Consider the following 13,566-nt stretch of genomic DNA (forward strand, 5'->3'; position numbering starts at 1 on the left):
TTAGCAGATGATAGGAAGCAGGCACTGGGGTAGGGCAAGGGCTGCAATAATAAGGCAGTCTCAAGAGCATCTGGAAGGAGTTATTCGTGTGTGTGTGTGCGCGCGCAAGCACGCGCATACCCGCAGCATATGTAAACTCCCAGGCTAGGGGTCAAATCGTGGCTACAGCTGCCGGCCTATACCATAGCCACAGCAACACCAGATCCTTAACCCACTGAGCAGAGCCAGACACTGAACCTGCATCCTCATGGATACTCGTCAGGATCATTTCCATTGAGCCACGACAGGCACTCCCCCATTTACTCTTAAAGTAAAAAAAAAAAAAAAAAAAAAAAAAAAAAAAAAACTGCCCTCTTACTCCTCTACCACACATCCTTTAACCCACCGCTCCCACTTCACCTTTAACTAAAGCAACCACTTGGAACATACACTGTTTCTTCAAATCCAAAAAGCCATTCATAAGACACCATTATTTTATGCACCACCAAAGGAGGAGGTGGAGAAACTGCAGTTGTAATTTAATACACCAATTTCAAAAAATGTCTTATAAACAATAAAAATTTGGTAACTTCTTTCTATTAAGTATAAAACTTGCTCCTAATTTTATCCTTCCTCATGTGACACTATGAAACCAAATACTATGAGTATTTTATTGACCTACTGGCAAGAGAAACAGCATATTGGTATTAATTAGAAATTCTATACAAACCTCAGATAACTGAAGAGAAGCAAAAAAGTTTGCATTTTCTGATATGTTCTTCAGTCTCTTCCTTTCATATGGTGACAATCCTGAAAAATCATCCTATGAAATTATACCAAAAAGATTTTGTTACTTTACATAATCCATAGCAAAAGCACCTCATAAAACTATTTGCTGCAATCTCTGAATGTATTTTTCCTTCAAATTGCACCTTCACTAACTATATTATGTTATCTTAACCAAACATCATTTTTACAGCACTGGATATTGAAAGAAAGTTTCAGTTTGGTATAATCACAGGATATATGCATGGCTTCCCAATTAAACAACAAGTGATTTAATGTCAGAAGTCAAAAAGCATAACCAAATAGCAAATTATTTCCATCTGGCTGTTAATTGCGCTATTTCTCAAAGTTATCGTTTTATTAAACAAAACAGGAAAGAACTCAGTAACAGAAAATTTTAAATTAAAATGGTTACAAAAATTCAGAAAAAAGTACAAAAAATGAGAGAAATAAACACATGGGTAGAAAATTCAACTATAAAACCAGAGAATCTTGGGAGGTCCAATATCCAACTAATAGTTGTAGGGGAGAAAAAGGAGCAGAGAAAATGGAGGAGAGAAAAAGCATCAGAGAAATAATACAAGAAAGCTTCTCAAAACTGAAGACACAAAATTCCCAAATTAAAATGATCCAATATGTATGCAATACAATGAATGAAAAAAAAAAAAACTCAAGCCTAGGCACATCATCACAAAATTTCAGCCATAGTAATCAAAACAGTATGACACTGGCACAAAGACAGATTTATAGATAAATGGAGTAAGACAGAAAGCCCAGAAAATAACTCGTGCACCTATGGTCAATTATTCTACAACAACGAAGACAAGAATATACAGCAGAGAAAAGACAGTCTCTTCAATAAGTGGTGCTGGGAATACTGGACAGCTACATGTGAAAGAATGAAATTAGAACATTCTCTAACACCATACACGAAAATAAACTCAAGGAGTTCTAGCTGTGGCACAACGAGTTTGGCAGTGTCTCTGCAGTGCCAGGATGTAGGTTCAATCCCTGGCCCAGCACAGTGGATTAGGATCTGGTATTGCCACAGCTGTGACATAGGTTGCAACTGGTTTGGATCTGATCCCTGGCCTGGGAACTCCATATGACACGGAGGAGCTCTAAAATTTAAAATAATTTGCACAGCACATCTACTGAATGCTGGAAGAAGACATTAAACCTCAAAAAAAGGCATGAAACCTTCCACATAACTGGGCACAACAAAAAAGAGAAGAGAGAGTGAGAGGAATCAGGATGGGACTAGTACTCCTGAGAGGGAACAGTGAAAAGGAAAGGAAGCCACACCCTGGGAAGTCACCTAAATGATGGGGTAATCAGTCAAGATGGAGAAACCTCAAAGCCTCACAAAAGAGCACAGCAGCTCGACTGAGGAGGGCAAAACAGAGAGGGCTGCACAGACCATCAGTACCACCTCCCAGGACACCACAGCATGAGACACTCAGCACTGGGTGCTGAGACTCAGGCTCCAGAGGTCAGTTCCATGGAAAGGACTAAGGTTAGCTGTGTAGAGATGGCCTGAGAGGATAGAGAGTGGTGCGCCAAGGGCTAGGGAGCAGAGCACCACAACTGACGACACCCAGGATGTCTGGGCCCACAGGAGAAGCAAGGCGCCACTTTTGGGGAGGGCAAGAGGAAAAGGGGCGGATCACCACAGGAATATCTTTCTCTGCACACACGTGGACTCTCAGAGAGCACCTCTTGTGTGGTCTACGGGCAGCAGGGGCAAACCAGAGCAGTGATCTCAGACTCCAGAAGCAGGCATGGCCTGCCACCACTAGGGGTCTGTGAACAGGCACCACTTGTAGCCCCAGTCACCTCAGAGGTCAGCACAAAGGAGGGCACTGCAACCAAGTACCACCTGTTGTTACTCTCACTCCCCTGGGAATGCATATGCCCTTCTGGAGCCACTGCCAAACACTCTGGGTACTGCCTACACCTGCCTGGAAGGTCACCACCTCTTCCAGGACCCTGCAACTAGGAGCAGCCTGTGCCACCTTCCCATGGGTCCTCACCATGGTCAAGGGCCCACTAACCAGGCACTGGCTACTAGCACTGTCCACTGCCTCCAACTACCTGGAATCATGCACAGCATCCCATCAAGGGGATTACAGCCTGCACACACTGAGAAAAGAGACAGAAGGCAACCAAACCAAAATCAGCCCTCATGCCAAAAATAAATAGTAAACCTTCACAAAATACCCAGAGGTATCTGAACATAAAAACAGCACTCCAAGCCTGTAATAGTTGTTTCCCCTAAACTCACAGAATAAGAAAAATAAACACAAACTGAAGAAGCTCAGGAACCATTCCCAGTTAAAAGAACAGGAGAATTCCCCTGAAGGAGCAAACAACAAAACAGACCTCTGCAGTCTAAAAAGACACTGGGTTCAAAAAGGAGATAGTGAAAATACTGAAGGAATTAAGAGCAAATATGAAGGAATTAAGAATGATGGGAGTTCCTGTCGTGGTACAGCAGAGACAAATCTGACTAGGAAACATGGGGTTGCAGGTTCGATCCCTGGCCTTGCTCAGTAGGTTAGGAATCCGGTATTACTGTGAGCTGTGGTGTAGGTCGCAGACTTGGCTCAGATCTCCCGTTACTGTGACTGTGGCATCAGTTGGCAGTTGTAATTCCGACTCAACCCCTAGCCTGGAAACCTCCATATGCCACAAGTGAAACCCTAAAAAAGAAAAAAGACAAAAAAAAAGAGTAGATATGAAGAGAAATGCAGATTACTTTAGAAAGGAACTATAAAATATAAGGAGGAGCCAAGAAAAATTACAAAATTCATTTGCAGAGACAAAAAGTTAGTTAAAAGGCATTGAACAGCAGAATGAATAATGCAAAGGAAAAAATAAGTTTCTTGGAAGACAGAATAATGAAAATCACCCAATCAGGACAGTAGACAGAAAACCAAATGAAAAAAACATTAAAGCAATATAAGAGATCTATGGGATAATACAAAGTGGGCCAATCTATGTACCACAGGGATTCCAGAAGGAGAAGAAAAAGAAAAGGGGATTAAAAATATATATGAAGAAGAGTTCCCATCATGATTCAGTGGAAACAAATCCAACTAGGAACTATGAGGTTGCAGGTTCAATCTCTGGCCTCTCTCAGTGGGTGAACAATCTGGTATTGCTGTGAGCTGTGGTGTAGGCTGCAGGCATGGCTCCAGTCTAGTGTTGCTACGGCTGTGGTGTAGACCGGCGAGCAAAAAAAAAAAAAAAAATATATATATATATATATATATATATATATATATATATACACATACACACATATATATTTGAAGAAATTATGGCTAAAAACTTTCTGAATGTAAAGGAAACAGATATCAATATACAGGAAGTACAGAGGGCCTCAAACAGGCCCACACCAACATATATTATAGTAAAAATGGCAAAAAGCAAAGATAAAGAGAGGATTCTACAGTCAGCAAGAGAAAAAAAAAAAAGAGTTAATTATAAGGGAATCCACCAAAAGGCTATCAGCTGATTTCTCTGCAGAAACACTAAAGGCCAGAAGAGAGTGCCAAGATATATTCAAAGTTCTAAAAGGGAAAAATTTACAGCCTAGAATACTCTACGCAGCAAGAATATCATTTAAAATAGAAGGTGAAATAAAGGATTTCTCCAACAAACGAAAACTAAAACACTACAGCAATACTAAACCCATTCTAAAAGAAATACTGAAAGAGCTCCTCCAAATAAAAAAGAACTAAGAAGAAATAGGGTGGAGGAAATGACAATTGGAAAGTTATCACTTAAATAAGCCAGTATACAGATCTAAAAGAAAAAAAAAAAAAAACCTATTGTAAAAGCAATGATAAACTTAAGGAACAGCAAAAGGATAAACATGGAGGTGTTAAAAAAGGACCTCAAAATCGTAAAATGTGGGAGTTCCCATCGTGGTGCAGCAGAAACGATTCCAACTAGGAACCATGAGGTTGCGGGTTCAATCCCTGCCATAGCTCAGTGGGTTGAGGATCCAGCATTGCCATGAGCTGTGGTGTAGGCTGCAGGCATAGCTCGGATCTGGCATTGCTGTGGCTGTGGCATAGGCCAGCAGCTATAGCTCCAATTGATCCCCTAGCTTGGGAACCTCCATATGCTGTGGGTTTGGCTCTTAAATGACAAAAAAAAGTGGCAGACTAAATTAAAAAAACAGCCCACAATATGCTGCCTACAAGAGACTCAACTTAGGGCAAAGAACACATATAAATTTAAAGTGAGGAGATGGAAAAAGATATTTCATGTGAAAGGAAAAGACAGGAAAGTGGGAGTTGCAACACTCAGACAAAACAGACTTTAAAACGAAGGCCAAAAGACAAAGAAGGGCAATATTTGATGATAAAAGAATCATTCAAGAAGAGATATTACACTTATCAATATATATTCCCCTAATATAGGAGAACCCAGATACCTACAACAAATACAGACATAAAAGGAGAAATTGATGGGAATACAATAATAGTAGGAGACTTTAACACCCCAGTCACATCAATAGACAGACTCTCTACACAGAAAATCAGCAGGGATTCTAAATGACACATAGAAAAGTTAGACTTGATATTTTCAGGACATTACATCCAAAAAAATCAGAATATACATTCTTTTCAAGTGTACATGTAACATTCTCAAGGCCTGACCACATACTAGGGCACAAAACTAACTCAATAAATTTAAGAGTATAGACATTATTTCAAGTATCTTCTCTGACCACAATGGCATGAAACTAATCAACCACTAGAAAAGAAATGAGAAAAAAAATGACTACATGGAGACTAAAATATCAATGGGTCAACATGGGAATCAAACGGGAAATTAAAAAAAATACCTCAAGAAAAATGATAATAAAAACAAAACCATTCAAAATCTATGGGATGCCACAAAAGCAGTGTTTAGAGGGATGGTCACAGCAATATAGGCATTCCTCAAAAAAGAAGAAAAATCTCCAATCAATAACCTAAATTGCCACCTAAAAGAATTAGGAAAAGAACAAACAAAACCTAAAGTCAGAAGAAGGAAAGAAATAGTAATGATCAGAGGGGAAATCAATAAAACAGAGATTTAAAAAACAATAGAGGAGTTCCTGTCGTGGCGCAGTGGTTAACGAATCTGACTAGGAACCATGAGGTTGCGGGTTCGGTCCCTGCCCTTGCTCAGTGGGTTAACGATCCGGCCTTGCCGTGAGCTGTGGTGTAGGTTGCAGACATGGCTCAGATCCCGAGTTGTTGTGGCTCTGGCGTAGGCCGGTGGCTACAGCTCCGATTAGACCCCTAGCCTGGGAACCTCCATATGCCGTAGGAGCAGCCCAAGAAATAGCAAAAAAAAAAAAAGACAAAAAAAAAAAAAAAGAAAATGAAAAGTATAGGCCAATATCTCTGATGAATATAGATACAAAAATTCTCAACAAAATTTTACCCAACTGAATCCAACAACATATAAAAAAGATCATACACCACAACCAAGTGGGATTCATCCCAACTTCACAAGGATGGTTGAACATACACAAAGTCATACACCACATTAACAAAAGAAAATAAAAACTTCATGATCATCTCAACAGATGGAGGAAAAGCATTGGACAAAGTCCAACATCCATTCATGATCAAAACTCTTACCAAAGTGGATATAGAGGGAACATACCTTAACATAATAAAAGCCATTTACAGTAAATCCACAGCCAATATAATACTCAATGGAGAAAGGCTGAAAGCCTTCCCACTAAAATCTGGAACAAGACAAGAATGCCCACTCTCACCACTGTTATTCAACATAGTATTGGAAGTCCTAGTCACAGTAATCCAACAAACAAAAGAAATAAAAGGTATTCAAATTGGAAGAGAAGAGGTAAAACTGTCACTGTATGCAGATGACATGATACTATATACAGAAAACCCTAAGGACTCCACACAAAAACTACTCAAAGTGATCAATGAATTCAGCAAAGTAGCAGGATACAAGATTAACACTCGGAAATCAATTGCACTTCTGTATACTAACAATGAAATATTAGAAAAGGAATATAAAAATACAATACTTTTAAAACCACACCCCCAAAAATTAAATACCTAGGAATAAACCTGACCAAAGAGGTGAAAGACTTATATGCTAAGAACTGTAAAACATTAATCAAGGAAATCAAAGAGGATTCAAAGTAATGGAAAGATATTCCACGCTCCTGGAGTGGAAGAATTAATATTGTTAAATGACCATACTACCCAAAGCAATCTAGCAGATTCAATGCAATCCCTATCAAATTACCTATGACATTTTTCACAGAACTAGAACAAACAATCCAAACATTTATATGGAACAACAAAAGACCCTGAATTGCCAAAGCAATCCTGAGGAACAAAAACCAAGCAGGAGGCATAACTCTCCCAGACTTCAGGCAATATTACAAAACTACAGTCATCAAGAGAGTGTGGTACTGGTACCAAAACAGAAAGACAGACCAATGGAACAGAATAGAGAACCCAGAAATAAACGCAGACACCTATGGTCAATTAATCTTTGACAAAGGAGGCAAGAACATAAAATGGAAAAAAGACAGTCTTTTCAGCAAGTATTGCTGGGAAAACTGGACAGCTGCATACAAATCAATGAAACTAGAAAATACCCTCACACCATGCACAAAAATAAACTCAAAATGGCTGAAAGACTTAAATATAAGACAAAACACCATCAAACTCCTGAAGAGAACTTAGGCAAAACATTCTCTGACATCAACCTTATGAATATTTTTCTCAGGTCAGTCTCCCAAGGCAACAGAAATAAAAACAAAAATAAACCAATGGGACCTAATCAAACTGATAAGCCTTTGCACAGCAGAGGAAACCAAAAAAAAAAAACCAAAAAGACAATTTACAGAATGGGAGAAAATAGTTTCAAATGATGCAACTGACAAGGGCTTAATCTCTAGAATATACAAACAACTTAAACAACTCAACAGCAAAAAAGCCAACAATCCAATGGAAAACTGGGCAAAAGACCTGAACAGACACTTTTTCAAGGAAGAGGTACAGATAGCCAACAAGCACATGAAAATGCTCAACATCACTGATTATTAGAGAAATGCAAATCAAAACTACCATGAGATACCACCTCACACCAGTCAGAATGGCCATCATTAACAAGTCCACAAATAACAAGTGCTGGAGGGGGTGTGGAGAAAAGGGAACCCTCCTGCACTGTTGGTGGGAATGTAAGCTGGTACAACCACTATGGAAAACAGTATGGAGATGCCTTAGAAAGCTATACATAGATACCACATGACCCAGCAATCCCACTCTTGGGCATATATCTGGACAAAACTTTCCTTTAAAAAGACACATGCACACGCATGTTCATTGCAGCACTATTCACAATAGGCAAGACATGGCAACAACCCAAATGTCCATCGACAGATGATTGGATTAGGAAGATGTGGTGTATATACACAATGGAATACTACTCAGCCATAAAAAAAAACAAAATAATGCCATTTGCAGCAACATGGATAGAACTAGGACTCTCATACTGAGTGAAGTAAGTCAGAAAGAGAAAGGCAAATACCATATGATATCACTTAGATCTGGAATCTGATATAAGGCACAAATGAACCTTTCCACAGAAAAGAAACTCATGGACTTGGAAAACAGACTTGTGGTTGCCAAGGGGGAGGGGGATAGAGTGGGGTGGTTGGGGAGCTTGGGGTTAATAGATGCAAAATATTGCCTTTGGAATGGATTATCAATGAGATCCTGCTGTGTAGCACTGGGAACTATGTCTAGTCACTTATGATGGAGCATGTGAGAAAATAGAATGTATATATGTATGTGTAACTGGGTCACCATGCTGTACGGTGGAAAAAAAATTGTATTATGGAAATAATTTTTAAAAAGAGAAAAAAAAAACAACAACAACCAAAAAAACTTCAAATGTTTCCCAAATGGAACTGGAATAAAATCTTGAATTACAAAGTCCTAAAAAAAAAAAAAAAAAAAAAGACCTAATCAAGCTTACAAGCTTTTGCACAGCAAAGAAAGGAAATCATAGAAAAAAAAGAAAAAAAGAAAACCTAGGGAATGGGAGAAAAGAGTCTCAAACGATGCAACCAACAAGGGATTAATCTCCAAAATACACAAATAACCCATACAACTCAACAGCAAAAAAACAAATAACCCAATTGAAAAATGGGCAGAAGACCTGAACAGACATTTCTCCAAAGAAGACATACAGCTGGCTAACAGGCACATGAAAAAATGCAAATTATTAAAGAAATCCAAATCAAAACTACCATGAGGTACCACTGCACAACAGTCAGAATGGCCACCATTAGTAAGTCTACAAATAACAAATGCTGGCGAGGGTGTGGAGAAAAGGGAACCCTCCCACACTGTCGGTGGGAATGTAAATTGGTACAACCACTATGGAAAACAGTATGGAAGTTCCTCAGAAAACTAAATAGAGAATAACCATATGATCCAGCAATCCCACTCCTGGGCATATGTCTGGACAAAACTTTCACTGGAAAAGATACATGCACCCATATGTTCACTGCAGCACTATTCACAATAGACAAGACCTGGAAACAACCTAACTGTCCATTGACAGATGAATGGATTAAGATGTGGTATAAATATACAATGGAATACTAATCAGCCATAAAAAAAAACCAAAATAATGCCATTAGCAGCAACATGGATGGAACTAGAGACTCTCATACTGAGTGAAGTTAAGTCAGAAAAAGAAAGACAAATACCATATGATATCACATATCTGGAATCTAATATACAGCACAAATGAACCTTTCCACAGAAAAACAAACTCATGGACATGGAGAACAGACTCTTGGTTGTCAAGGGGGAGGGAGTAGGATGGACTGGGAGTCTGGGGTTGGTAAATGCAAACTGTAGCATTTGGAGTAGATAAACAATGAGATCCTGCTACATAGCACAGGGAACTACATCTACTCACTTGTGACAGAACATGATGGAGGATAATGTGTGAAAAAGAATGTATATATATGTATAACTGGGTAATTTTGATGTATAGCATAAATTGATTTACAGAACACTGTAAATCAACTATAATAAAAAATAAAAATAAAACATAAAAAATAATAAAATCTCCTAGGAGGGAAAGAAAAAAAACTGTGAGATACTGGCATAAAGATAGGCAGATAGATCAAATGGATAAAATTTAGAGTCTAGAGACAAACCTATATACCTCTGGGAACTATTTTCAATAAGGAAGTCCAGAGCACATTCAATGGGAAAGAAGAGTCTTGCTAAAAAATGGTTTTAGGACAAATGGATATCCACATGCAAAAGTATGACTCTGGACCCCAATCTAATGCCATATATAAAAATTAACTCAAAACAAATCAAAGACATAAATTGAAGAGCTAAAGCTATAAAATCTCAGAAGGGAACACAGGTGTAAATTAGGCAATGGTTTCTTAGATATGACACCAAAGCCATCAGCAACAAAAGAAATTAATAAACTGGACTCAAATTAAAATTTAAAATTAAATTAGGAGTTCCCGTCGTGGCGCAGTGGTTAACGAATCCGACTAGGAACCATGAGGTTGCGGGTTCGGTCCCTGCCCTTGCTCAGTAGGTTAAAGGATCCGGCGTTGCCGTGAGCTGTGGTGTAGGTTGCAGACGCGGCTCGGATCCCGCGTTGCTGTGGCTCTGGCGTAGGCCGGTGGCTACAGCTCCGACTAGACCCCTAGCCTGGGAACCTCCATATGCCGCGGGAGCGGCCCAAGAAATAGCAACAACAACAACAACAAAAGACAAAAGACAAAAAAAAAAAAAAAAAAAAAAAAAAAAAAAAAAAAAAAAATTAAATTAAATTAAAATTAAGCATTTGTAAAAATAAAAAATAAAAATAAAAGGTGTTCCCATTATGGTTAAGCAGAAACAAATCTATTATCTATGGAGGGTACAGGTTCAATTCCTGCCTTTGCTCAGTGGGTTAAGGATCTGGCATTGCCATGAGCTGTGGTGTAGGTCACAGCTGTGGCTTGGATCCCATGTTGTAATGGCATAGGCTGGTGGCTACAGCTCCAATTTGACACCTAGCCTGGGAACATCCAGATGCTGTGGTGCAGCCCCTAAAAAAAACAAAAAGACCAAAAAAAAAAAAAAGATGAGCAAGTACTGTTGAGGAGAAATTGTATTTTTCATACATTGCTAGTTGTTGTGTAAAAATGGTGCAGCCACTTTGGAAAACAGTTTGAGAGTTCCTCAAAAAGTTAAACATGTGGAGTTCCCTGGTGACCTAGAAGTTAAGGATTCAGCATTGTCACTGCTGTGGCTTGGGTTCAATCTCTGGCCCAGGAAATTCCACATGCTGCAGGTATCCTCCCCAAAAAAGTTAAACACAGTTACTATAAGATCCAGCAATTTTACTCCAAGATATACCCAAGAAAATGGAAAATATCACACAAACTTCTCACTAGTAAATGTTCACAGCATTATTCTTTTTTTTTTTTTTTTGTCTTTTGTCTTTTTTTTTCAGATTCGTTTCCACTGCGCCATGACAGGAACTCCATCATTGCATTATTCTTAACAGCAAAAAAAGTGAAAACAACTCAAATGTCCACAAACTGGTGAATAAACAAAATGTGGTATATCCATACAATGGAATATTATTCAGTCATAAAAGGAATGAAGTACCAACAAGCTACAACATAAATGAACCCTGGAAACATGCTAGGTAAAAGAACTCAGACCAAAAAAGACACATATTATAGAATTCCATTTATATGAAATGTCCAGAATAGGAAAATCTATAGACAGAAAGTAGATTCATGGTTTCCAGGGCTAAGAGAGGGAGGAATTGGGGTTGGTAGTTACTGCTAACAAGTACAGCGTTTCTTTTTGGAGTGATGAAAATTTCGGGAATCAGATAGTGGTGATAGCCACACAACCTTATGTATATTATAAAACACTGAATTATACAGTGTAGTAAATTTTATGTTATTAATTATATCAATAAAAAATATATGCTTGCTGACAGAAACCAGATATTTACATAATCTCAAAGTATCTTTCTCAAAGTATTTAGGAATTACAAAGAGGAAAATATAAAGTCCACATTAGAGAATTCTGGCAGACACCACCTTAGTTAAGTGATCAAGGTCAACATCACCAGTAAATACTAGCATCATGTACACTCTGATAAGATGCACTGAGGAGGGCACATTCACTTCTGTGGTAGCATCCTCAAAAATACAAAATCTTAATCTAATCTAATCTTTTCTCTAGCAGATAAACCCAAGTTGAGGTACATTACACAAAATAACTATCTAGTACTCTTCAAAAGAGACAAGGTCATAAAAGATTGAGAAACTTATCTCCAGATCTATGGAGACATGACAACTAAGTGCATCGTGTGATCCTGGACTGGATACTGGAACACAAAAAAGACATTAGCGGGAAAACTGGTGAAATCCTAATAAATTCTGTACTTTAGTTAACAGCATTGTATCAAGGTTAACTTCATTTCCGCTGTGCCACGATGAGAACTCCCCCAAGGTTAATTTCTCATTTAGTTGGATAAAAGTTCTTTGGCTATGTATGATATTAACATAAGAGGAAGACGGGTGAAAGATATAGAGGAATTCTCTGTACTATTTTTGCAACTCTTCAGTAAGCCTAAAATTCTCCCAAAATTAAAAAAAATTAACTGCTAAGAAACATGAAGCTGGAATTCCCATTGTGGCACAGTGGAAATGAATCTGACTAGTATTCTTGAGGATGTGGGTGCGATCCCTGGCCTCACTCAGTGGGTTAAAGATCCGGCGTTACCATGAGCTGTGGTCTAAAGTCGCAGATGCAGTTAGGATCCCGAGCTGCGACTGTGGCATAGGCCAGCATCTGTAGCTCTGAATCAACACCTAGCCTGGGAACTTCCATATGCCGTGGATGTAGCCCTAAAAACCAAAAGAAGAAAAAAGAAAGAAACATGAAGCTAAAGTTGTTTTTTTTTTTTTTTTTCTGGTCTTTCTAGGGTTGCACCTTCAACATATGGAGGTTCCCAGGCTAGGGGTCTAATCAGAGCTGTGGCGACTGGTCTATGCCAGAGCCACATCAACTCGGGATCTGAGCCACATCTACAACCTACACCACAGATCAGGGCAACGCCAGATCCTTAACCCACTGAGCGAGGCCAGGAATCGAACCCACAACCTCATGGTTCCCAGTCAGATTCGTTAATCACTGAGACATGACGGGAACTCCTAACATGAAAAATTTGAATAAGCTAGTGTTTAAATTCTTACCAGGCCTGGTGTGGTATCTTCATCACTGTCTCCATCCTGACTGCTTTCCGCATCAGCACTGAGAATCACTGCATCTGAAGTGCTCTTGCATTGCCACTTGTTACTTTCAGCATAAACATCTAAGGATGATTTTTGCAAAGTGGATTCTGCCTTGGAAGATGTGGCTTCCATCTTTGGAGTTAGAATCTTTCTGCAGGTTTTCTCTATTTCAGCCTTCTTACATTTCTTACATGCCACTTCATTGTTAGAATTCTTATCTAATAGGGATTTGGGGCGCGTAAATTGGTCCGGCTTGTAGTTACTGAGTGAAAAGGGGACAAGATACACCTTAGCTGTTTTTCCTAAAACTGTAGTTTGTACCGGTCTCAGAGATACATAAGCGATGTTTTGGTTTTCCTTATATTCATTCACCTATTCAGGTCAATAAAGGAAAAGAGAGTATTAAAATTCCAGGTCTTAAGCCTTTTCTTTCAGATCTTTGTAAATAAACCTAATAC

The 13,566-nt window shown here is 38.8% G+C and overlaps 1 protein-coding gene across 7 annotated transcripts in view; it reads right to left on the reverse strand.

The window, feature by feature from the left end:
- The window catches only part of WDR76 (WD repeat domain 76), an 89,593-nt gene that overhangs the window by 73,584 nt on the left and 2,443 nt on the right, over nucleotides 1-13,566 (reverse strand). For all 7 annotated transcript variants that reach the window (XM_021096581.1, XM_003121544.4, XM_021096554.1 and 4 more), the window contains 2 exons: nucleotides 13,070-13,480; nucleotides 710-802 (listed from right to left, as the gene is read on the reverse strand). In XM_021096581.1, coding sequence (XP_020952240.1) covers nucleotides 710-802; nucleotides 13,070-13,480 — 504 coding nt within the window. The remainder of the gene's footprint in view (nucleotides 1-709; nucleotides 803-13,069; nucleotides 13,481-13,566) is intronic.

The sequence above is a fragment of the Sus scrofa genome, chromosome 1, assembly GCF_000003025.6.
Source record: "Sus scrofa isolate TJ Tabasco breed Duroc chromosome 1, Sscrofa11.1, whole genome shotgun sequence".
Taxonomy (NCBI): Eukaryota; Metazoa; Chordata; class Mammalia; order Artiodactyla; family Suidae; genus Sus; species Sus scrofa.